The sequence below is a fragment of the Bos mutus genome, chromosome 3 (assembly GCF_027580195.1).
Source record: "Bos mutus isolate GX-2022 chromosome 3, NWIPB_WYAK_1.1, whole genome shotgun sequence".
NCBI classification, from domain to species: Eukaryota; Metazoa; Chordata; class Mammalia; order Artiodactyla; family Bovidae; genus Bos; species Bos mutus.
In genome coordinates this window covers 80,646,119-80,670,945 of record NC_091619.1, presented here as the reverse complement: position 1 = coordinate 80,670,945, position 24,827 = coordinate 80,646,119, and the positions used below count along the sequence as shown (strand labels likewise).

The window sequence follows — 24,827 nt, the reverse complement described above, 5'->3', positions numbered from 1 at the left end:
CACCAGGCTCCTCTGTCCCTGGGATTCTCCAGGCAAGAACACTGGAGTGGGTTGCCATTTCCTTCTCCAATGCATGAAAGTGAAAAGTGAAAGTGAAGTCGCTCAGTTGTGTCCGACTCTTCGAGACTCCATGGACTGCAGCCCACCAGGCTGTGCCGTCCCTGGGATTCTCCAGGCAAGAACGCTGGAGTGGGTTGCCATTTCCTTCTCCAATGCATGAAAGTGAAAGCGAAAGGGAAGTCGCTCAGTCGTGTCTGATTCTTAGCGACCCCATGGATTGCGGACCACCAGGCTCCTCTGTCCATGGGACTCTCCAGGCAAGAGTACTGGAGTGGGGTGCCATTGCCTTCTCCTTGACTTACATACATGATGAAAAAATGACTATCAGTAAGTGAAGTGAACATCCATCATCTTGTATATACAAAACTAAAGAAATAGAACATTTTTTTTTTCTTGTGGTGGGAATTCTTATGATTTACTCTCTTAACAGCTGTCATATATAACACACAGCAGGGTTAATTATATTTATCATGTTGTTAATTCCATTCCTAGTACTTATTTATCTTATAACTGGAAGTTTGTACCTTTTAACGGCCTTCATCCAATTCCTTCCTTCCAGTTGAGACTTCTTCTAACGCACAGGGTGCAGGTTCAATCCCCAGTTGGGGAGGCAAGTTCCCATAGGTCTCGTATCTGCCCCCCTCCAAAAAAAAAAATCCAAAACATAAAACAGAAGCAGTATTAACAACACAATTCAGTAAGGACTTAAAAATGGTCCACATCAAAAAAATCTTAAAGAAATATATATATTTCGGTAGACTGAATGGCTGTGAGCATTAATTTATTCTTTTTCCCCTTTCCAGGTCTCATCCCCCTTTGTTTAAGGAAAAACAAAAATTATCAATTAACAAGGAATATCCTCCAAGTCATTTTATTTAGCCAAAGCTGCTCTAGGAAACTAGATTGAGGAAGTTAAGTTTTGCAAATGACTAAACAGCTGAATCTGATGTCTTTAGGAACCACAAGAATAATGCTGTTTATCTTAAAAAGGAAAAAGCACTTCATCTTAGTATTTTTATCTTTCTTATAGGCTGTTTAGCAATTTTGCAACAGAGTGTCTTCTCTGTAGATTTCTTAATTGAGCAGTTTCAGTTTTGTTAAGAGTTGAACATAGCCTGGACACATTTATAATTTGTGTATAGCCTGAACACATTTATAATTTGTGTATTAAGTTTTTCATTTGAGCAACTTATTTTTCAATAAATAATCTTGTTATTTTAAAAGAAGCTGAATGTAAATAATAAGAGAAGTACAAAAAAGGAAGAAATAACATTGCATAATATCAACATTTTTAAAATTAGTCTCACTGTTAATCATATCTTGTTATATAGAGCTTGTCCTAATGTTTAAAAAATGACCTCACATCTCTTAGAGTTTCCACTTTTAACATTATGGACTTCTAGACTTTTTTTTTTTTTTTTCGGAGAAGGCAATGGCAACCCACTCCAGTGCTCTTGCCTGGAAACTCCCATGGATGGAGGAGCCTGGTAGGCTGCAGTCCATGGGGTCGTGAAGAGTCAGACACGACTGAGCGACTTCACTTTCACTTTTCACTTTCATGCATTGGAGAAGGAAATGGCAACCCACTCCAGCGTTCTTGCCTGGAGAATCCCAGGGACGGAGGAGCCTGGTGGGCTACCGTCTGTGGGGTCACACAGAGTCGGACACGACTGAAGTGACTTAGCAGCAGCAGCAGACATTTTTTTATGCGTGTGTATTTGTGTGTGTGTAAATGTATGTACATACATAATACATGTGTAGGTAGATGTCTAAATTGTATTTATCCGGTTCTTTTTTTTTCTTTCACTGCATGTCCTGGTGATATTTTAAAAAATTAATTAATAAACAATTTTTAGAGCAATTTTAGGTTTACAGCAAAACTGAACAGAAAGTATACAGAGTTTCTATATACCTCCTCCCCACAACACACGTGACTTCCCCACTTACAAAATCCTGCACCAAAGTGGTACATTTGGAACAATTGAAGAATCTTTGACATGTAATTATCACCTAGAGACCATAGTTTACATTAGGATTCACTTTTGGTGTTGTATATTCTGTGTTTGAAGAAGTGTATAATGATGTGTATAGACAATTACAGTATCATATAAAATAGTTTTTCTGCCCTAAAAATCCTCTATGTTCTGCCTACTCATTCTCTCCCTCTAACCCCCCAGCCCCTGGCAACCACTTCTTACTGTTTCCACAATTTTGCCTTTTCCAGAACACTATCTGGTTGGAATCATGTGGTATTTAGCTTTTTCAGATTGTCTTCTTTTACTTTACATTTAGTTTTCCTTGATATCATTTAATGGCTTGATAGCTCATTTCTTTGTAGTTCTGAATAATACTCCATTGTTTGTACTCTGGTTTATTTATCCATTCACTTACTGAAGGATATCTTGGTTGTCTCCAAGTTTTGGCAGTTATAAATAAAGCTGCTATAATATCTGTGGGCAAGATTTTGTGTGAGAATAAGTTTTCGTTTCATTTGGGTGTATACCAAGGAGCACAATTACTGGATCTTATGAGTATGTTTGGTTTTGTAAAAAAAAAAAAAAAACAACTACCAAACCATCTTCCAAATTAGCTGCATTCCCACCAGCAGTAAATGAGAGTACCTGTCCTTACCAGCATTTAGTGTTGTCAGTGTTTTGGATTTTGGTAATTCAAATCACTGCAGATGGTGACTGCAGCCATGAAATTAAAAGACACCTACTCCTTGGAAGGAAAGTTATGACCAACCTAGATAGCATATTGAAAAGCAGAGACATTACTTTGCCAACAAAGGTCTGTCTAGTCAAGGCTATGGTTTTTCCTGTGGTCATGTATGGATGTGAGAGTTGGACTGTGAAGAAAGCTGAGCGCCGAAGAATTGATGCTTTTGAAGTGTGGTGTTGGAGAAGACTCTTGAGAGTCCCTTGGACTGCAAGGAGATCCAACCAGTCCATTCTGAAGGAGATCAACCCTGGGATTTCTTTGGAAGAAATGATGCTAAAGCTGAAACTCCAGTACTTTGGCCACCTCATGCAAAGAGTTGACTCATTGGAAAAGACTCTGATGCTGGGAGGGATTGAGGGCAGGAGGAGAAGGGGACGACAGAGGATGAGATGGCTGGATGGCATCACTGACTCAATGAACGTGAGTCTGAGTGAACTCTGGGAGTTGGTGATGGACAGGGAGGCCTGGCGTGCCGCGATTCATGGGGTCACAAAGAGTTGGACACGACTGAGCGACTGAACTGAACTGAACTGAATAACATACAAAATTATATTTGTCATGTTGTGCATTACATTTCTAGTACTTTTAAATGGAAGTTTATATCTTTTGACTGTCTTCATCTAATTTCTTCTCTCCTCACCCCTTGCCTCTGGTAAGCACAAATCTGATCTCTTTTCTTCGAGTTTGTTTTTGACATGTAATTGACTGACAACTTTTGTTCCTGTTTTACAACACAGTATAAGCAATATCATGTGATATTTGTCTTTGTCTGGTTTACTTCACTTCATATGATATTCTCTAGGTCCATCTATTTTGCTGCAGATGGTATTATTTCATTTTTTTTTTCTTTTTTACAGCTGAGTGATATTCTATTGTATATGTACCACATCTTTATCATTTATCTGTCAGTGGACATTTAGGTTGCTTCCATGTCTTCAGTTCAGTTCAGTTCAGTGTCTTGGCTATTGTAAATAGTGTTGCAATGAACATTGAACATCAGGTTGCATTTTGAATTGTGGTTTTGTCTGGATATATGTCCATGAGTGAGATTGCAGGATCATATGGTAGTTTTATCTTCAGTAAGTAGTGTTGAGAAAACTGGACAGCTGTTTGTAAAAGAATGAAATTAGAACATTCTCTTAACACCACACACAAAAATAAATTAAAAAATGGATTAAAGACCTAAGTGTGAGACTGGACACTATAAAACTCCTAGAGGAAAACAGAATACTCTTTGAAATTAATCACAGCACTGTCTTTTTGGATATGTCTTCTAGAGTGATGGAGGTGAAAAAAAAATAAATGGAATCTAATTAAACTTAAGAGCTTTTGCACAGTGATGGAAACCATAAACAAAACAAAAAGACAATGCACAGAGTGAGAGAAAATATTTCCAAATGACGTGACTGACAAAGGATTAACCTCTAAAATATGCAAAGCAGCTCATACAATTCAATATCAAAAACCCAAATACCACCACCAAAAAATGGGCAGAAGATCTAAATAGGCATTTCTCCAAAGAAGACATACAGATGGCCGATAGGCACATGAAAAGTGCTCAACATCGCTAATTATTAGAGAAATGCAATCAAAACTACAGTCAAGTATCACCCCACACTGGTCAGAATGGCCGTCATCCAAAAGTTTAAAAATAGTAAATTCTGGAGAGGGTGTAGACAGAAGGGAACTTGCCTACATTGTTGGTGGGAGTGTAAATTGGTATAGCCACTATGGAGAACAGTATAGTGGTTCCTTACATTCTCTTAAACATTTTTGATTTAGAAGATTCATGGTTAGTGGCTTTTTAAAGCTAAACTTTTAAAATTCTAAACATTACATATATTCTCTATAAGATTTGGAAAATCTGGGCAATAGTGATATAAAAATAATCAGTCACAGTTTGTTAGGGAAACTGTTGTCAGCATTTTAGTATATATTTTTTTAAACTTCCTCGCTTCCCCCTCAGATCCCAACCAGTAAGTATTATATGATACATAAAGTTTTAGGTTTTGTGTATTGTTTCTCCATTTTCACAGACTCTTCAGGGGCATTTAAAATGGATATATAGCCCATCATATAGATTCACTGTGTATAATTCACACATTTTATAAACTTTACTCCTACTTTTCCAAATTTTGTTAAATACACTTTTGGGAGGAAATTTTTTTCCTTTATTCTCGTTGTCAATTAAAGAATTCTAAATATAACAGGTAAAATACTGCTACTTTTCATTATCAGTTTGTGATTCCCTTAAACATTTTGAGGACCAATTGTGTGTCAGGCACAATTTAAGGACACTTAAAAAGTTTACTGGCCAGTGTAAGAGTATAAGAAACAAATGATTATAACATGTGTGATGAGTACTGTGATAGAGGAAGACTTAGGACCCTAAGGAACTAAAAGAGGGACTTCTGTATTGGTTTGAGGTTGGGAGAAGGGTAGAAAATTTACTGATCTTACCAGAGGAGGAGAAACTTTTTTTTCTTTTTTTAAAAAAATTAATGTATTTATTTTAATTGAGGATAATTACTTTACTCTATTGTAATGATTTTTTGCCATACATAAGCATGAATTGGCCATAGGTGTACATGTATCCCCCTATCCTGAACCCTTGCTCCCAGCGCCCTCGCTGCACCATGCCTCTAGGTTGTCCTAGAGCACTGGCTTCGGGTGCCCTGCTTCATGCATCAAACTCACACTGGTCATCTGTTTTATATATGGTAATGTATATGTTTCAGTACTATTCTCTCAAATCTTCCCACCCTTTCCTTCTCCCACTGAGTCCAAAAGTGTTCTTTACGTCTGTGTCTCCTTTGCTGCCCTGCATGTAGGATTGTTGGTACCATCTTTCTAAATTCCATACATATGTGTTAATATACAGTATTTGTCTTTCTCTTTCTGACTTACTTCACTCTTATGGACCCTGGGTTCATCCACCTCATTAGAACTGACTCAAATGCATTCTTTTTTTTTATAGCTGAGTAATATTTTATTGTGTAGATGTACCAAAACTTCCTTATCCATTCATCTGCTGATGGACTTCCAGGTTGTTTCCATCTCCTAGCTATTGTAAATAGTGCTGCAGTGAACATTGGGGTACATGTGTCTCTTTCAATTCTGGTTTCCTTGGGGAATATGCCCAGCAGTGGGATTGCTGGGTTGTATGGCAATTTTATTCCCAGTTTTTTAAGGAATCTGAGGAGGAGAAACTTAAACGTACTCATGATATAAGGCTGTCAAAAAGTGAGGGTAAGCCGAAAGGCATTCTAGATGGAGGGAGTGGCACACGCAAAGGCAAGGAGGTATTAGCATGTCAAGTTTAGGAAGCTTTAATATTAATATTAAAAATGGCTTCTGTCTATGGTGCATGTGAGGGAGTGGCAAGAGAGAAAGCAGAGTAAGTGGGCAGATGTAATTTCATGAAGGGCTTTGAATATCATCCTTAAGGCTGGGGTGTCATCATGAGTGAGGCAGAATCGTTGACAAACATGTTTATAGCTCTGACTCTTCTATTTGTACATCAGCAATTCTCAACAGCTCTAGCCCAAACCTCACCTTTGCGTTCAGATCTATATATCCAACTGCCTTGATGGCCTCTTTAGAATGTCTAGAAAGTAAACTCCATGAAAGCAAGAATTTTACTCCTTTTGTCCTAAGCTGTATCTGCATTTCTTAGAACAGTGCCTGGCAATAAGTTACCCCGAGTGATTCAATTCAAAAGGGAACGATTCCTTACTATATCTCAGAGGCGTCTCGAGCTCCACATAAATCCAGGTCATGATCTTATCCCTCTAATCTGCCCTTCTCCTGATGTTGCTTGTTTAAGGGATTGGCACCATCTATTTAATTTCACAAGGTAGAAACCTGAGTGTATCTTTGACATATTTCTCTTTTTCACCTTTCACATTCATTTTATCACCAAGACCAAATGCATTTTTGACACATTTCTTCATGTGCCCATTTGTCTCCATCTCCACTGCTCTAGTCCAGGCTACCATCTTTCTCCTCACCCAATACAATAATAGTAAACTCTCACCCTTTACTTTTGTCCCTTTTCAATCTGTTTTCTCTGTGTTGGAGTACTAAAAAAAAAAAAATCTCACAAACCCACAGAATCGGATTCTGATATTCCTGTTTGCATCCTTTGCTCTTTGCATAAAGAACAAAATTCTTAACACAGGATGCAGGGCCCTGTGTGCTCTGGCCCATGTCTAACCCAATAGCCACACACATGTCACTTTTTTGGACTCTGCTCCTTAGTCACATTGACTTTTTAAATTCTTCTAGTGGACCATGCTTTCTTCTGCCACAATTATAATGTTTAATTAGTTACTTCTAATATATATTATAAAATGGAATATCTATTGTTAAAGAAGCAAATGTACCAATCCCGTTGAGTTGATATTTATAATTCTGCAAGGATAATGTTCTGTGTGGCATTCCTTTTCTTTTATAATTTTTTTTTTTGGTTGTACTGGATCTTCATTGCTGCATGCAGATTTTCTCTAGTTGTGGAGAGTGGGGGCTACTCTTTTTTGCAGTATGTGGACTTCTCACTGTGGTGATTTCTCTCGTTGTGGAGCATGGGCTCTAGGGTCTGCAGGCTTTAGTAACTGTGGCATGTGAACTCAGTGAATGCAGCTCCTGAGCTCCAGAGCACAGTAGTGCTTTAGCACAGTATGCCAAGTAGTTGTGGCATACGGGCTTGGTTGCTCCTTGGTATGTGGGATCTTCCCGGACCAGGGATCAAACCTGTGTCTTCTGCTTTCGCAGGCAGATTCTTTACCACTGAGTACTAGGGAAGCCCCTGCATTCTTTTCTTGAAAAGAAAACTGTCTGTGAGTTATTACAAATAAACTGGAGTATTTTCAGTAATAATTTGTTCCTCTTTCAGATTACATATAACATATCTCAATTTTACATCAAGTCATTTGAAAAACAAATTCCTATAAGCTACGTTTATTCTTGTTTTAGAGTAAGAAAGCATTGTCTGTTGTAAATTTAAGCCTTTCTATTTTTTAAAAAAAATGTGGCTGTAAGAAGGATATATAGGAAATATAGGAAATGCCTTAATTAAAAAAAAAATGATTAGGCTTTATGTGAAAGCAGTGACTTAATACCAGAGAAGGCAATAGCAAGCCACTCCAGTATTCTTGCCTGGAAAATCCCATGGAAGGAGGAGCCTGAGAGGCTGCAGTCCATGGGGTTGCTAAGCGTTGGACATGACTGAGCGACTTCACTTTCACCTTTCACTTTCATGCATTGGAGAAGGAAATGGCAACCCACTCTAGTGTTCTTGCCTGGAGAATCCCAGGGACGGGGAGCCTGGTGGGCTGCCATCTATGGGGTCGCACAGAGTTGGACACGACTGAAGTGACTTAGCAGCAGCAGCAGTGACTTAATACAAGTGGAAGTCTCCATTATGAATATAGTTATCATTTCTTATGATTTCAGATCACTGTGTCTAATTACAAAAGAAACAAATCTTGGATAGTCTCACCAAAACTGAGTTGTATTACTGTTACTGTTTTTAATTGTGTGTATCTGTGGGGAGTTATTGTTTGGATTCGTGTGATAACTTTTTAAAACATTCATTTATTATTATTTATTTTGGCTGTGCCTGGTCTTAGTTGTGGCATGCAGATCATAGATCTTCATTGTGGCATGCAAACTGTTGTTTGTGGCATGTGGAATCTAGTTCCCTGACCAGGGATTGCACCTGGGCCCCATGCATTGGGAGCACAGAGTCTTAGTCACTGGACCCCCAGGGAAGTCTCTTGTGTGATAATTTTTATTGTTGTATATTTGGTATTAAATATATTTTGTAATTTAAATATTTATAGAGTGTATTATATTTTATTCTGTAAAATGAAAAATTTGTTTGCTCATTTCCAGTTCAAATTGTATTTAATCGCTTAAGTAACTTTAGCAGGTATTATACCATAGAATATATACTCGTTACTTATTTTTCTTTAACTTTTTCTTTACGTCAGAGCAAAAGACTAAACTTACAGAAGAATGCAATCAAGTGATGGCTTTTTCTTTAGAATCTGAATATGGAGGCCACAGGAACAGATGATGTCGATAAGCTGAAAACTAAATTTATATCTGCTTGGAACAACATGAAATATAGTAAGTATCATGATTTGAAAATTATATAATCCAAAGAAATATTTGAAGATATGTATTATCTCCCTTATTCAGTCAGTAACAATTGCTGAGGTTTTCCTTGAATGAAATATTTCTGTAAGGAATAAAATATAATATATTCTCTATATATATCAGTTACAAACTATGTAAGAATACTTCCTAAAGAAAGAGCCAAATATCCTCATAAATATTGCTTAGAAACTCAGGCATATCATGTGGCCCTTTAAAAAGGAAAATGCCAAAGCAGATATAATTTATTCAGGTAATGGATACTACCTCAGTTTTTCAGACTCAGTTTCAGGCAGCCTCATGTCTGAACCAGGAACCAAGCAAAATAGATGTTGAACACACAAAGCAGACCATTTAAAGTTCATACTCTGATACATAACTTTCTTCTAGGAGCACACTCAGACACTTAATTATAACTTAGTTATTCTTGGTTTGCATACAAATCTGGTAAGGATCATATGGTTGTTTTGAAGCATACTTCAGACTGGAAACAAACTGTCGATGAAGAATCTTTCAAAGGTGGAGAAATACTCAGAGAATTATTGTCAACAGGAAGAAGTTCATATCCATAAAATAGGAATGGAAAAATTTAATAAAACCCATAGGCAGTGCAAACTCAAGTAAAACACAGTTGGCTGTTGGCTCCTGATTCACTGGAAATCATGGCCAGCTAGCTATTTAGACAGTTAAAACTTGGTAATAACTTAACATTAATAGCTTAACATTGCATTTTGAAGATTATAGGCATTAATTTTTTGAAAATTTGAGATAAATCATTTGCTACTAAAATTCACCCTTTCAAAGTGTATAATTCAGTGGCCTTTTAGTATATTCACAGAAATGTACAACCATCCTGACTAACTCCAGAACATTTTTATCACACCTCAAAGTTGCCCTGTACCCATTAGCAGTATAAGAATACTCCCTATTCTTCCCCGTCTCTCTCCAATGCCTGACAGCCACCATGCTACTTTATGCCTCTATCAGTTCAGTTCAGTTCAGTCGCTCAGTCGTGTCCAACTCTTTGCGACCCCATGAATCGCAGCATACCAGGCCTCCCTATTCATCACCATCTCCCGTCCATCACCATCTCCCAGAGTTCACTCAAACTCAGGTCCATCGAGTCGGTGATGCCATCCGGCCATATCGTCCTCTGTCATCCCCTTTTCCTCCTGCCCCCAATTCCTCCCAGCATCAGAGTTTTTTTTCCAGTGAGTCAACTCTTTGCATGAGGTGGCCAAAGTACTGGAGTTTCTATAGATTTGCCTATTCTGGACTTTTCATATAAATGCTATCATGTAACTTGTGGTCTTTTGTTTTTGACTCCTTTCACTTAGCACAGTGTTTTCAAAGTTCATCCATGTTGTTGCATGTATGTATCAATACCTCATTCTCTTATATGGTTGAGTACTATTTCACTGTATGGATATATGCCATTTTCTTTACTCATTAGTTGATGGACATTTGGGTTATTTCTACTTCTTGGCTGTATGAATAGTACTGCTGTGAATATTGTGCACAAGTTTTTGTGTAAACTTAGTTTCAGTTCTCTTGGGTATATACCTAGGAGTAAAATTACTGGATCATATATTAACTCTAAGTTTAACTTTTTAAGGAACTACCAAACTGTTTGGACCAGTATACATTCCTACAGCAATGTTGGAAGGTTTAAATTTCTCCATATCCTCAGCAGTACTTGTTAATGTCCATCTTTTTAATTAGATCCCCTTTAGCGAGTGTGAAATATCTCACTGTAAGTTTGATTTGCATTTCCCTGATGACTGTATGAAGGTAAGTGTCTTGTCATGTGTTCATTAGCCATTTGTATGTATTCTTTGAAGATATGTCCATTTAATTTTTTACACATCTTAAGATTGGGTTGTCTTTTTATTATTGGATTCTAAGTGTTCTTTATATATTCTAGATGAAAATCCCTCAGCAAAAATATGATTTGCAGATATTTTTTCTCATTCTTCAGTTGTCTTTTCACTTTCTTAATAATGTCCTCTGAAGCATAAAACTTTGATTTTGATGAGGTCCACTTTGCCTATTTTTTTCTTTGTTGCTTATGCTTTTGAAGCTGTATTTAAGAAATGTTGATTAAATCAAGATCATGAAGATTTACACCTATTTTTAAAGATATTTTTTCTTTTTAGCTTTTCTATTTAGGTCCTTGATCCATTTTGAGTTAATTTTTGTGTGTGATGTGAGGTAGAAGTTCCACTTCATTCTTTGTATGTGGCTTTCTAGTTGTCACAGCACCATTTGTTTAAAAGAATATTCTTTTCCCATTGAATGGTCTTGCCACCCTTATCTAGAATCAGTTGACCATAGATGTAAAGAGTTTATTTCTGGACACTCAATTCTATTCCATTAATCTGTATGTTTGTTCTTATGCCAATACAACATTCTCTTGATTAGTTTAGCTGTTTGTGAAATCTGAAACTGGAATGTATGGTTCCTTCAATTTTGTTCTTCTTTTCCAAGGTTGTTTTAACTGTTTTGGATCTCATGCATTTTCCCTATGAATTTTTGATCATCTTATCAATTCTGCAAGAAATTCAGCTAGGATTTTTATATAGATTTTAGTGAATCTGTAGATCAGAGTATTGACATATTAACAGAATATTTCCATATTAAGTTTTCCAATTCATAGACATGGGATGTCTTTACACTTATTTAGATTTTTAATTTCTTGCCATGACATTTTGTAGTGTTCTGTAAGTCTTACACTTCTTTTGTTAAAGTTATTCCTATTTTATTCTTTTCAATGCTATTTTATTTTTAATTTTTTTCCAATTTTTGGCCACACCTTGCAGCATGTGGGATCTTAGTTCCCTGAACAGGGATTGAATCCTCGCCCCTTGCTTTGGAAAGCAGAGTCATAACCACTGGACCACTGGAGAAGTCCTTCAATGCTATTTTAAAGTGAATTGTCTTCTTAATTTCTTTTCATATTCTTTGTTAGTATGCTGCTGCTGCTGCTAAGTTGCTTCTGTCGTGTCCGACTCTGTGCGACCCCATAGATGGCAGCCCACCAGGCCCTGCCGTCCCTGGGATTCTCCAGGCAAGAACACTGGAGTGGGTTGCCATTTCCTCCTCCAGTGCATGAAAGTGAAAAGTGAAAGTGAAGTCGCTCAGTTGTGTCCGACTCTTAGCGACCCCATGGACTGCAGCCTACCAGGCTCCTCCGTCCATGGGATTTTCCAGGCAAGAGTACTGGAGTGGGGTGCCATTGTTAGTATAGAGAAATACAATTTATTTTTTTGTGATTTGATCGAGTGTCTTGTAAACTTGATCTCCTTTATTAGTTCTAATAGGTTTTTGTGGATTCTAGAGGATTTTCTGTGTAAGCTCATGTCATCTGAAAATAGAGACTTACATTCTTTTCAGTCATTTAATCTGATGGATAGGTTATGTGATGAAGATTTCATTTATAAGGTCTGGAAATTATCATACTGGTACTAACACATTTTAGCAGTATCCTGCTGCTGCTACTGCTAAGTCGCTTCAGTCGTGTCCGACTCTGTGCGACCCCATAGACGGCAGCCCACCAGGCTCCCCCGTCCCTGGGATTCTCCAGCAAGAACACTGGAGTGGGTTGTCGTTTCATTCTCCAATGCATGAAAGTGAAAAGTGAAAGTGAAGTCGCTCAGTTGTGTCCAACTCTTCGCTACCCCATGGACTGCAGCCCACCAGGCTCCTCCATCCATGGGATTTTCCAGGCAAGAGTACTGGAGTGGGGTGCCAGAATCCCTAATCTCTGAAGAACAGAATGTTCAGGGTAACCACATGTTACCCTGAAGAAGGGTACCCTCCAGAAGGTACCTTCTGGAGAAGGACATGGCAACTCACCCCAGTATTCATGCTTGGGAAATCCCATGGACAGAGGACCCTGGCAGGCTACAGTCCATGGGGTCTCAAAGAGTTGGACATCACTTAGTGACTGAGCAGTCACATGTTCTAGATAGTTTTGAGTTATAGAATAGTATTTTGCTGCTAAGTCGCTTCAGTTGTGTCCAACTCTGTGTGACCTCATAGATGGCAGCCCACAAGGCTCCCCCGTCCCTGGGATTCTCCAGGCAAGAACACTGGAGTGGGTTGCCATTTCCTTCTCCAATGCATGACAGTGAAAAGTGAAAGTAAAGTTGCTCAGTGGCGTCCGACTCTTAGCTACCCCATGGACTGCAGCCTACCAGGCTTCTCTGTCCATAGGATTTTCCAGGCAAAAGTACTGGAGTGGGGTGCCATTGCCTTCTCTGATAGAATAGTATTTTACTTTGATTTTATTGATGAAAATTATTCTAAAATGTTTAATATGTATTCCTGGCTTAGAGTTTGTATTGTGTGGGTGGTTTGTGTGCATGCTAAGTCACTTCAGTCATGTCCAACTCTGTGATCCTGTGGACTATAGCCCACCAGCCTTCTCTGTCTGTGGGATTCTCCAGGCAAGAATACTGGAGTGGGTTGCCATGCTGTCCTCCAGGGGATCTTCCTGACCCAGGGATTGAACCTGTGTCTCGTAGGTCTCCTGCACTGGCATGTGGGTTCTTTACCATGTGTGGTTTAAGAAGTACTAAAACATTTTTTTGAATTTATTTGCTTTTAATTGAAGGATAGTTGCTTTACTGTATTATGTTGGTTTCTGCCATACATCACCATGAATCAGCCATAGGTGTCCCTTCCTTCTTGAACCTCTCTCCTACCTCCCTTCCCATCTCATCCCTCTAGGTTGTCACAGAGCACCTGCTTGAGCTCCCCAAGTCATACAGCAAATTCCCACTGGCTATCTGTTTCATGTATGGTAGTGTATGTGTTTCCATGCTACTCTCTCCATTCATCCCACCCTCTTCATTCCCACGCTGTGACTATTAGGCTGTTTTCTATGTCTGTGTCTCCATTGCTGCCCTAGATCTAATAGGTTCATTGGTACCATCTTTCTAGATACTGTATATATGTGTTAATATATGATATTTGTTTTTCTCTTTCTGACTTCCACCTGATTAGAACTGACTCACATGTATTCCTTTTTTTGGCCAAATAATATTCCATTGTATATATGTACCATAGCTTCTTTGTCCATGCATCTGTCGTTGGAAAGGGCTTTCCTGGTGGCTCAGACAGTAAACTGTCTGCCTGTATTGAGGGAGACCCAGGTTTGATCCCTGGGTCAGGAAGATCCCCTGGAGAAGGAAATGGCAACCCACTCCAGTACTCTTGCCTAGAAAATCCCATAGATGGAGGAGCCTGGTAGGCTACAGTCCACGGGGTCACAAAGAGTCAGATATGACTGAGTGACTTTGCTTTACTTCGCTTCTGTTAGGGGATATCTAGGTTGCTTCCATGTCCTAGCTATTGTAAATAGTGCTGCAATGAACATGTGTAGATGGGGTTCAGTTCAGTTCAGTTCAGTTCAGTTGCCCAGCTGCGTCCGACTCTTTGCGACCCCAAATCGCAGCACGCCAGGCCTCCCTGTCCATCACCAACTCCTGGAGTTCACTCAAACTCATGTCCATCGAGTTGGTGATGCCATCCAGCCATCTCATCCTCTGTCGTCCCCTTCTCCTGCTCCCAGTCCCTCCCAGCATCAGAGTCTTTTCCAATGAGTCAACTCTTTGCATGAGGTGGCCAAAGTACTGGAGTTTCAGCTTTAGCGTCAGTCCTTCCAATGAACACCCAGACTAATCTCCTTTAGAATGGACTGGTTGGATCTCCTTGCAGTCCAAGGGACTCTCAAGAGTCTTCTCCAACACCACACTTCAAAAGCATCAATTCTTCTATGCTCAGCTTTCTTCACAGTCCAACTCTCACATCCATACATGACCACTGAGAAAATCATAGCCTTGACTAGACGGGCCTTTGTTGGCAAAGTAATGTCTCTGCTTTTTAATATGCTATCTAGGGTGGTCATAACTTTCCTTCCAAGGAGTAAGCGTCTTAATTTCATGGCTGCAGTCACCATCTACAGTGATTTTGGAGCCCCCCAAAATAAAGTCTGACACTGTTTCCACTGTTTCCCTATCTATTTCCCATGAAGTGATGGGACCAGATGCCATGATCTTAGTTTTCTGAATGTCGAGCTTTAAGCCAACTTTTTCACTCTCCTCTTTCACTTTCATCAAAAGGCTTTTTAGTTCCTCTTCACTTTCTGCCATATGGGTGGTGTCATCTACATATCTGAGGTTATCGATATTTCTCCCGGCAATCTTGATTCCAGCTTGTGCTTCTTCCAGCCCAGTGTTTCTCATGATGTACTCTGCATATAAGTTAAATAAGCAGGGTGACAATATACAGCCTTGACATACTCCTTTTCCTATTTGGAACCAGTCTGTTGTTCCATGTCCAGTTCTAACTGTTGCTTCCTGACCTGCATACAGATTTCTCAAGAGGCAGGTCAGGTGGTCTGGTATTCCCACCTTTTTCAGAATTTTCCACAGTTTTATTGTGATCCACACAGTCAAAGGCTTTGGCATAGTCAATAAAGCAGAAATAGATGTTTTTCTGGAACTCTCTTGCTTTTTGGATGATCCAGCGGATGTTGGCAATTTGATCTCTGGTTCCTCTGCCTTTTCTAAAACTAGCTTGGACATTTGGAATTTCACGGTTCACATATTGCTGAAGCCTGGCTTGAAGAATTTTGAGCATTACTTTACTAGCGTGTGAGATGGGGTACATGTGTCTTTTTCAGTTCTGGTTTCCTCCAGGCATATACCCAATAGTAGGATTATTGGGTCATATGGTAGTTTTAGTCCTAGTTTTTAAGGAGTCTCGTATTATCCTCCATAGTGGCTGTATTAATTTACATTCCTACCAACAATGCAAGAGGGTTCCCTTTTCTTCACACCCTCTCCAGCATTTATTGTTGATTTTTTGATGATGGCCATTCTGAACAGTGTGAGATGATACCTCATTGTAGTTTTGATTTGCATTTCTCTAATAATGAGCGATATTGAGCATTTTTTCATGTGCATATTAGCCATCTGTATGTCTTTGTAGAAATGTGTGTTTAGGTCTCTTCCCCACTTTTTGATTGGGTTGTTTGTTTCTCTGGTATTGAGTTGCACAAGCTGCTTGTATATTTTGGAAATTAATCTTTTGTCAGTTGTTTCATTTGCTATTGTTGTCTCCCATTCTGAGGATTAGCTTTTCAGCTTGTTTATAGCTTCCTTTGCTGTGCAAATGTTTTTATGTTTAATTAGGTCCCACTTGTTTATTTTTGTTTTAATTTCCATTCTACTCAAGGGAGGTGGGTCATAGAGGACCTTTCTGTGATTTGTGTCATACAGTGTTCTGCTTATGTTTTCCTCTAAGAGTTTTATAGTTTCTGGTCTTAAATTTAGGTCTTTCATCCATTTTGAGTTTATCTTTGTATATGGTATTAGGAAATGTTCTAATTTCATTTTTTTACATGTAACTGTCCAGTTTTCCCAGCACCACTTATTGAAGACCCTATCTTTTCTCCATTGTATATTCTTGCCTTCTTTGTCAAAGATAAGGTGCCCATAGGTGCAAGAGTTTATCTCTGGGCTTTTATCTTGTTCCATTGGTCTATATTTCTTTTTATTTTGTGCCAGTACCATACTGTCTTGATGACTGAAGCTTTGCTGTACAGTCTGAAGTTAGGAAGGTTGATTACTTGAACTTCATTCTTATTTCTCAAGATTGCTTTGGCTATTCGGGGTCTTTTGTATTTCCATATGAATTATGCCTTTTTTTTGGTTTTAGTTCTGTGAGAAATGCCATCAGTAATTTGATAGGGATTGTTTTTGGTAATATAGTCATTTTCACAATATTGATTCTTCGAACCCAGGAACATGAAATATCTCTTCATTGTTTATGTCATCTTAGATTTCTTTCATCAGTGTCTTATACTTTTCTGTATACAGCTCTTTTGTCTCCTTAGTTAGGTTTATTCCTAGGTATTTTATTCTTTTGGTTACAGTAGTAAATGGGATTGCTTCCTTAATTTCTCTTTCTGACTTTTCATTGTTAGTGTATAGAAAAACAAGTGATTTCTGGGTATTGATTTTGTTTCCTGTGACTTTACTGAATTCACTGATTAGCTCTAGCAATTTTCTGACACTATTTTAGGGTTTTCTGTGTGTAGTTCATGTTATCTGCAAACAGTGAGAGTTTTACTTCTTTTCCAGTCTGGATTACTTTTATTTCTTTCTCTTTTCTGATTGCTGTGGCTAGGATTTCCAAACCTATGTTGAATAATACTGGCAAGAGTGGGCACCCTTGTCTTATTTCTGATGTAGGTGAAATGCCTTTAGTTTTTCACCATTGAGATTAATGTGTGCTCTGGATTTATCATATATGGCCTTTATTGTGTTGAGGTAGATTCCTTTTGTGCCCATTTTTTTGAAAAATTTTTATCAAAATTATTTTGTGCTGAATTTTGTCAAAAGCTTTTTCTGCAAACATTGAGATTATCATATTATTTTTATCTTTCAGTTTGTTAATATGGTGTATCATATTGATTGATTTGTGTATATTGAAGAATCCTTGCATCCCTAGGATAAACCCGACTTGATCATGGTGTATGATCTTTTGAATGTGTTGTGTTGTATGATGTTTGAATATGTTGAGGATTTTTGCATCTATGTTCATCAGTGATATTGGCCTATAATTTTCTCTTTTTTTGTGATGTCTTTATCTGGTTTTGGTATCAAGGTGATGGTAGCCTTGTAGAATGAGTTTGGAAGTGTTCCTTTCTCTGCAGTTTTTTTGAAGTTTGAGGAGGAAGGCATCAACTCTTTTCTGAATGTTTCATAGAATTCACCTGTGAAGCCATCTGGCCCTGGGCTTTTGTTTTTCGGCAGATTTTTTATCACAGTTTCGATTTCAGTGCTTGTGATTGGCTTGTTCATAATTTCTATTTCTTTGTGGTTCAGTCTTGGAAGGTTGAACTTGTCTAAGAATCTGTCCATTTCTTTCAGATTGTCCATTTCATTGACATAAAATTGCTTATAATAGGCTCCTATGAGCCTTATGTATTGTTGTGTTGTCTGTTGTAACCTCTCCTTTTTAATTTCTAATTTTGTTAATTTGATTCTTCTCCCTTTTTTTCTGGATAAGTTTGGCTAATGATTTGTCAATTTTATTTATCTTCTTGAATAAACAGCTTTTAGTTTCATTAATCTTTGTTATTGTTTTCTGCATTTATTTTTCATTTATTTCTTCTCTAATCTTTATAATTTCTTTCCTTCTACTAACTTTGGGGTTTTTTTGTTCTTTTTCCAGTGTCAAGTTAGGTTGTCTGTTCGGTGTTTTTCTTGTTTCTTGAAATTGGATTGTATTGCTATAAATTTCCCTCTTAGAACTGCTTTTGCTGCATCCCATAGGTTTTGAGTCACTGTGTTTTCATTGTCATTTGTTTCTAGGAATTTTTTGATTTCCCTTTTTATTTCTTCAGTGACTAGTTGATTATTTGGAAATGTGTTGTTTAATCTCCATGTGTTTGTGTTTTTAAGTTTTTTTTTTTTTTCTGTAATTTTTATCTAGGCATTGTGGTCAGAAAAGATGATTGATTTCAGTTTTCTTAAGTTTACTGAGACTTGATTTGTAACCCACTATGTGGTCTGTCTTGGAGAATGTGCACTTGAGAAGTACATATTGAGAAGAAAGTGCACTTGAGATGCACTTGAGAAAAAAGTGTATTTTTCTGCATTTGGATGGAATGTCCTGAAGATGTCAGTTAGGTTCATCTGGTTGAATGTGTCATTTTAAAGCTTGTGTTTCCTTATTAATTTTCTGTTTTGATGATCTGTCCATTGGTGTAAGTGAGGTGTTAAAGTCCCCTACTATTATTGTGTTACTGTAGTTTCCCCTTTTATGTTTGTCAGTGTTTGCCTTGTGTATTGAGGTGCTCTTATGTTGGGTGCATAAATATTTACAATTGTTATGTCTTCTTCTTGGATTGATCCCTTGATCATTATGTAGTGAAGAAGGACTGAAATTGATTGAGCACCCACTAGTATATTATAGCTTATGTACCTTATCAATTAAATCTCATATCTTTCTGAGTTAGAGATCTTTCTGAGATTTAAATCTCCTATCTTTTTAAGGTTTTCTTTTTTTGTAAATTAGAAAACTGACATTGACATGTTCAAGGTCACATATCTAGATAAGTCTTGAAACGTATTCAAGTCCAGCCTCCCTTGGCTCCCTATTCTTGCTGTTCTCTGGATACACTGAACATAATTTAGAATTATTTTTTTATCAATGTCAGTATTATGATATGAAGACAGAACTAGAAATGGCGTAACACTTACATTTTAAAGGAGACTGGAGCTTACTTTCTTGAAACAATGTTTAATTTTTGCTTTCCTCCCCCCCTTATTTACATGACTTTATGAGGTATATAAACTTGATTTCCTTTTTAAAATATTAAATAATTCATCCTTCTTCTAAATCATCCTTCATGATTTCTGTTCCTCCAGAAAATTGTTATCATCTCTACTGTTTCTATGTTCTTTGACTTGTTTGCATCTTTTAAAGCTTTATTTGTGATTTTAAAATTGCTAACTTAATGGACTGTAGGTTTTGGGTTAACACTTTGTTTATGGTGACTCTCCTAAGACAGTCCTCAGTGAATCACGTTTTGTGTTGTCTTTTTTTCTCATTTGAATCTGGGCTGGACTGTGTCTTACGTCAACCAATAGAATGAGAAAGGAGGCTATGTCAATTCTAGGCCTAACTCTTAGGAGACGACTTCTACTCTCTTTGTGCACGATAACTTACTGCTTATGTAAAATGTAGATCATTGCAGAGCCTCAGACTTGGACTCAGATTCACTTTTCTTTCTTTTGGAAGGACTGGTGACTGGTAAGAGGGTGTAGGTTGAAGGTAAAGTGTAGGGATGGAGAAGTCCTCCTTAAAGGCTTTTTGTTTGTTTTTAAGGTTGTGTTTATGAAGTTCTTAGGACTTACTTTGGAAATATTGCCTTTTGGGGAGGGGGGAATTGTTACTGGGTTGGGGGTTAAAATCATTCTAGCATGGTACTAATAACACTCGTAAATTGGGAACAACAAAAACTGCATGTTTGAATTAGAAGAAGATTTAAATGGATTGAAATGGGCTGATATTGGGGAGGATAGTTTTGTCATGGAATAATATGAACCAAATAGTAAAGCCCACTTTGAGTATAGATGAAAATTAGTGGAAAAGATAGCTCTAAAGGTAATTTGTATCATATTGAGGAAAGTCTTTAGTATCACAGAGAAGTTCATTATAAATCTGTTAGGTTAATGAGTCATTGAAGTTGGTTTTTGAGCAGATGAGTAGATGAATTACCTAATCAAAGCTGAGCCACAGGGAGATTAATTTGGCAGGGATAAGTGGCATATGCTAGCATGGGGAAAGACTGATGACAAAGAAGCCATTTGGGGGAGTACTGCAAATTAGACTTTGGAGTAATCCAAAGTCTAATCAGTGTATTTGACTTTCCATTCTCTCTGTTTCAGTACCAAACTCGGATACTTGTATGATTTTTATTATAAATACATATTTTAATGTACTTGTTCTTTGTCCTTATTTGTATTACAGTCTTTAAGGAAGCACTTTCATAAAAGTCACTCATTTAAAATTTGTAACAACTCTGTTAAATATAAATGCTGGTCTGCTTAAGACTAGACCTAGTCTTGATTCCCAGTTTCAGATTCTGTTTCTATGTTCTTACATTTTAGGAGCTGCTTTTTAAGGCTACATTAGCACGTAGGAATTTCATATACTTGGGAATATTCAGGAATGTAATGGGCAAGTGCTTTTCTTAGGAAATTGAGAATATTAATGGCATCATAAAAAGCCAAAAGGGTAGTACCTTTTAGATATAGACAGTTTAGTAGGAAGAAAATTGAAAGTTAGAGTTTGCAGCTAAAAGTTGAGGATTGAGGATTTGGTTTGGGAGGTGGAAAATTGAGATGAAAATGTCTGAAAGCTTTGTATATCACTTTCAGAAATCCTTATTAAGCCGAAATGATGGGGTTAAAACAGATTTCCCTAGGAAACTTCAGAGATCTGCTTTTATCATAAGCACCAGTATACTCTGGGAGAAGGAAATGGCAACCCACAGTACTCTTGCCTGGAAGATCCCATGGACAGGGGAGCCTGGTAGGCTACAGTCCATGGGGTTACTAAGAGTCAGACACGACTGAGTGATTTCACTTTCACATTTCACTTTTATGCATTGGAGAAGGAAATGGCAACCCACTCCAGTATTCTCGCCTGAAGAATTCCAAGGACAGAGGAGCCTGGTGGGCTGCCGTCTACGGGGTCGCACAGAGTTGGACACGACTGGAGTGACTTAGCGGCAGCAGCAGCAGTATACTCTGTGATCTTATCCCTAAATTACTTAATTGGAATGTTCAAATATTTTTAACTTTTAAGTTATCTAAAATGGAAGGAAATACAATAAATTGATAATACTTATTGCCTTTTGGAAGATGGTTGGTGTCAAGGAAACTGGAGTAGAATTTTTAACTTTTAATTTTTATACTGTGAAAACATTATGATCTATTGGAAAATAAAACTAAAATTTCTGTTTTCTCTGTTAAGTAGATAGAATGTGGTTAAAATACTTAGCTTTATTTTAAAATATTTAATATAAGTGCCCTGTATTTTCAGTTCATTGTCAACATATTTTTGCTCCACTTATAAAAGATGTACATCTGTATTGAGAATTAGTGATTTGAAATGAAATAAAAGAAAACGGTGCTAAACTTTTAGTCTGAAATCCCTTAATTGCAAAACTGTCTTTCTCTTTGTCTCATTTAGGTTGGGTGTTGAAAACGAAGACATATTTTAGTAGAAATTCTCCTGTATTATTACTTGGAAAGTGTTACCATTTTAAATATGAAGGTAAGTGCTAAATTTGTAAACCATTTAAAAATCTTTGTAGAAACTCACTGTTTTGTTTTCATTATTTTATTTCTAGATTAATCTACATTTGACATATTTCTTTTGTTTTTCACTTCCAGTTATTTTTATGTATTTAAGTGGTAAAATACACATAACACAAAGTTTGCCATCTTTGCCATTTTTAAGTGTACAGTTCAGTGGTATTAAATACATTCATAATGTTGTGTTATTATCATTACCATTCATCTATAGAACTCTTCATCTTGTAACACTGAATTCGGTACCCATTAAACAGTAACTCCTCATTCCTCTCTTCCTTTCAGCCCCTGGCAATCTGCATTCTACTTTGTATGCATATGTTTTGGCATGTATCTTTTAAGAACCTGTATTTTATGTAACACATAAAATATGGATAGAAGGTTAACTATGCTAATTCCTAACACATAAAATATGTTACATAAAATACTGCCATGTGGTTTGAGTTTCTTGTAAATTCCTTGACATTAGAGTTCATACCATTGTACTCCATTTATTATATTCCCTCATAGTTTTGGACTTAGAGTATGAGTGTTAAATAAATATTATTTGAATTGATATCTTAATATTTTTTATCAAATTGTCTGATAATTTAAAAGTGTATGATAATAATTAAAAGTATACCTTCTAGTTAACCTAAAAATGGTAAGTTTTCCAGTTCGTAAGGATGCTCCAATTTCTGAAACTGTTTACTGTATTTGATGTTTCTGAAGTCTCACATATACTCATCCTTTCTGTTATTATTGTATATTTTCTTTTAATAATTTATACCCTTTATTGAGTGCCTGCTATGTGTCAAGCATCATGCTAAACTCTTTGAGAAATGTCTTTAATTCTCACAACAAGCCTACAAGGTATATTTAAGTAGGCTTAATAGTAATATAATATTCTGTTTATCACATTTGAAATATTTTAATGCTAATCTTTTCTTTCTTTGTATGTCATTAAGGACTCATAGGTTTTTAGGTTCTATACTGTGCATTGGTCAGTCTCCACCAGTAATCTTCTTATGGTACTCAAATTGTTAGCCAGTGGAAACTTCTTTCAGATTGGCTTATCTTTCAACAAATGCTAAGTAATTTTTGGAAATTTCCTATTTTCTTCTATAAGTAGGTGTGCCATGCCCACTTTATACTTTTCAGCCTCAGATATGAAATCAGCCATTCCCAATGAACTCTGGTTTCTCGTGTAGAAAAAGGTTTCATTGTGGAGATAACATTTCCCCAGGCCACTTGAGTGGACACAGCCAGAGAAGATAAATATTTTTTTTCCTTTTTTTTTTCTTATAGAGCCATCAGTGTATAATAGTTGTTTTCAATCTAGTTCTGATAGATCACATTCCCACTTAAATTCTTGATTTTTAATGATCTTTTTCTATTATGTAAATATTTTCTAATAGTTTTTTCATTTTGCTAAGGGTTTTAGTCAAATTACTTTAACCAGAGTCACTCATCTCTCATTATTTATTGACATTTATCTGGTAGATAGTTTGTTCAGTTGTTTTGATTCCCTTTCAGTTTGAAGGTGTTGGCAATCTGTTTCACAGATCTAAGTGCTTAGAAAATGGTGTCTTCCAATCACAATGGTTTTATTTTGCCTCCCTCTGAGTTATCTACAATGAATTAATTTATGATGATAAATAAGTATAAGATTCTTGTAAAGGGGAGAAGGAAGGGCATTGAGGCTCCGTCTGCCTTACGGGAGTGGCGGCAACGCCCGCGGACACGTCTCCCGGCTCTTCGAGGGGGGAAGTCCCCGCGGAGTAGTTTAAAAAAAAAAAAAAAAAAAGATTCTTGTAAGGTTATAATCTTAATATGATTATATTACTTTATGCAAAGTCTGACCTGCTTTTTCAAGGTTTAAATTTATCTTGCTACCTTTCTTGAACTACAAACTTATATTATGCAATTTTTCTTTCCCAGAGTTTGATATCATGCTGTGCATTGTTAAGTCAATGTTCATGGTATGTAAATCCAAATGGTCCTTCCAATCGGTATTATTTTGATCAAATACCAAAATTTAATAAAAAATTAAGGTATCTCTAAGAGAAGCAGTTAAGGATTTTATCTTATTTTAAGAAAGCGTCATTTCCCCTTAGATACCATGCCCCAATCTGGCTAGGATTTTTTTAGATTTTCTCTTAGATGGTTCAGGACACGATGGGTCCAGAGACCATTAAGGAAAAAATGTATGTGTGGTTATCTCTAGCATACAAGTTCTTTCTTAGGGACCCAAAGGATTTAACAAGAATAACTGGAGATAAGGCTCTCTCCCTCCTAATTTTGTGGCTGAGGAACGCCTATAGACAATCATTCTAACCTATGGACAAAAAAAAAAAAGTACATGGAAAAAAGGGGAAAAAAGTTTTTAAGAAGTAGAGAGGGTAGCACAGAGGCTAGAAAATAATAAAAGTTTTTTTCTGAGCTGAAGCCAGCCCAGGGTGGAGCTTTGCCTAGGGATCTCTTTATAGAACAGAAGAAAGGGCATGAAATTAACATATCAAGGGGTCTTCTTGGATATGGTCTTGGTTCTTGTGCTATCTCTGCTATTTTCATGGATCTCTCTTATTCCAGATATTGCCAAGATTATGCCTAAATGTTATGGAAATAAGATCCCACAGTGTGGAATTTTTTGAAACATGACTTTTTGCCATTTACTAAGAAAGGGTATGTAGGAAGAAATTAATTATTTAGAAGTACATTGCTCAATTTGGACATTTTCCAGATCTTGTTCTGTTATTGATTTTTAATTCCATTGTGTTCAAAGAAAACACTTTTATGATTCTAATCTCTTTAAAGTTATTGAGACTTGCTTTATGGTCTAAATATGGTATAATGTTCTAAATATGGTAAATGTTCTTTGTGTGCTTGACAATAATGTGTATTCTATTACTGAAATGTTCTAAAAGGACAGTTAAGTCAAGTTGGTTGAGTTCAAATCTTTATTCTTGCACTGTCCTACTTGTTGAGAGGGATATTGAAATCTCAGAC

General features: G+C 37.0%; 1 protein-coding gene across 3 annotated transcripts in view; it reads left to right on the top strand.

The window, feature by feature from the left end:
- ATG4C (autophagy related 4C cysteine peptidase) overlaps positions 1-24,827 on the top strand; it is a 97,923-nt gene that overhangs the window by 16,665 nt on the left and 56,431 nt on the right. For 2 of the 3 annotated variants that reach the window (XM_070367915.1, XM_005899847.2), the window contains exons 2-3: positions 8,775-8,913; positions 21,718-21,801. In XM_070367915.1, coding sequence (XP_070224016.1) covers positions 8,838-8,913; positions 21,718-21,801 — 160 coding nt within the window. In that variant the 5' untranslated portion in view covers positions 8,775-8,837. Of the gene's footprint in view, positions 1-8,774; positions 8,914-21,717; positions 21,802-24,410; positions 24,504-24,827 lie in introns of those variants that run through there. The other variant, XM_070367916.1, reaches the window with a different exon arrangement.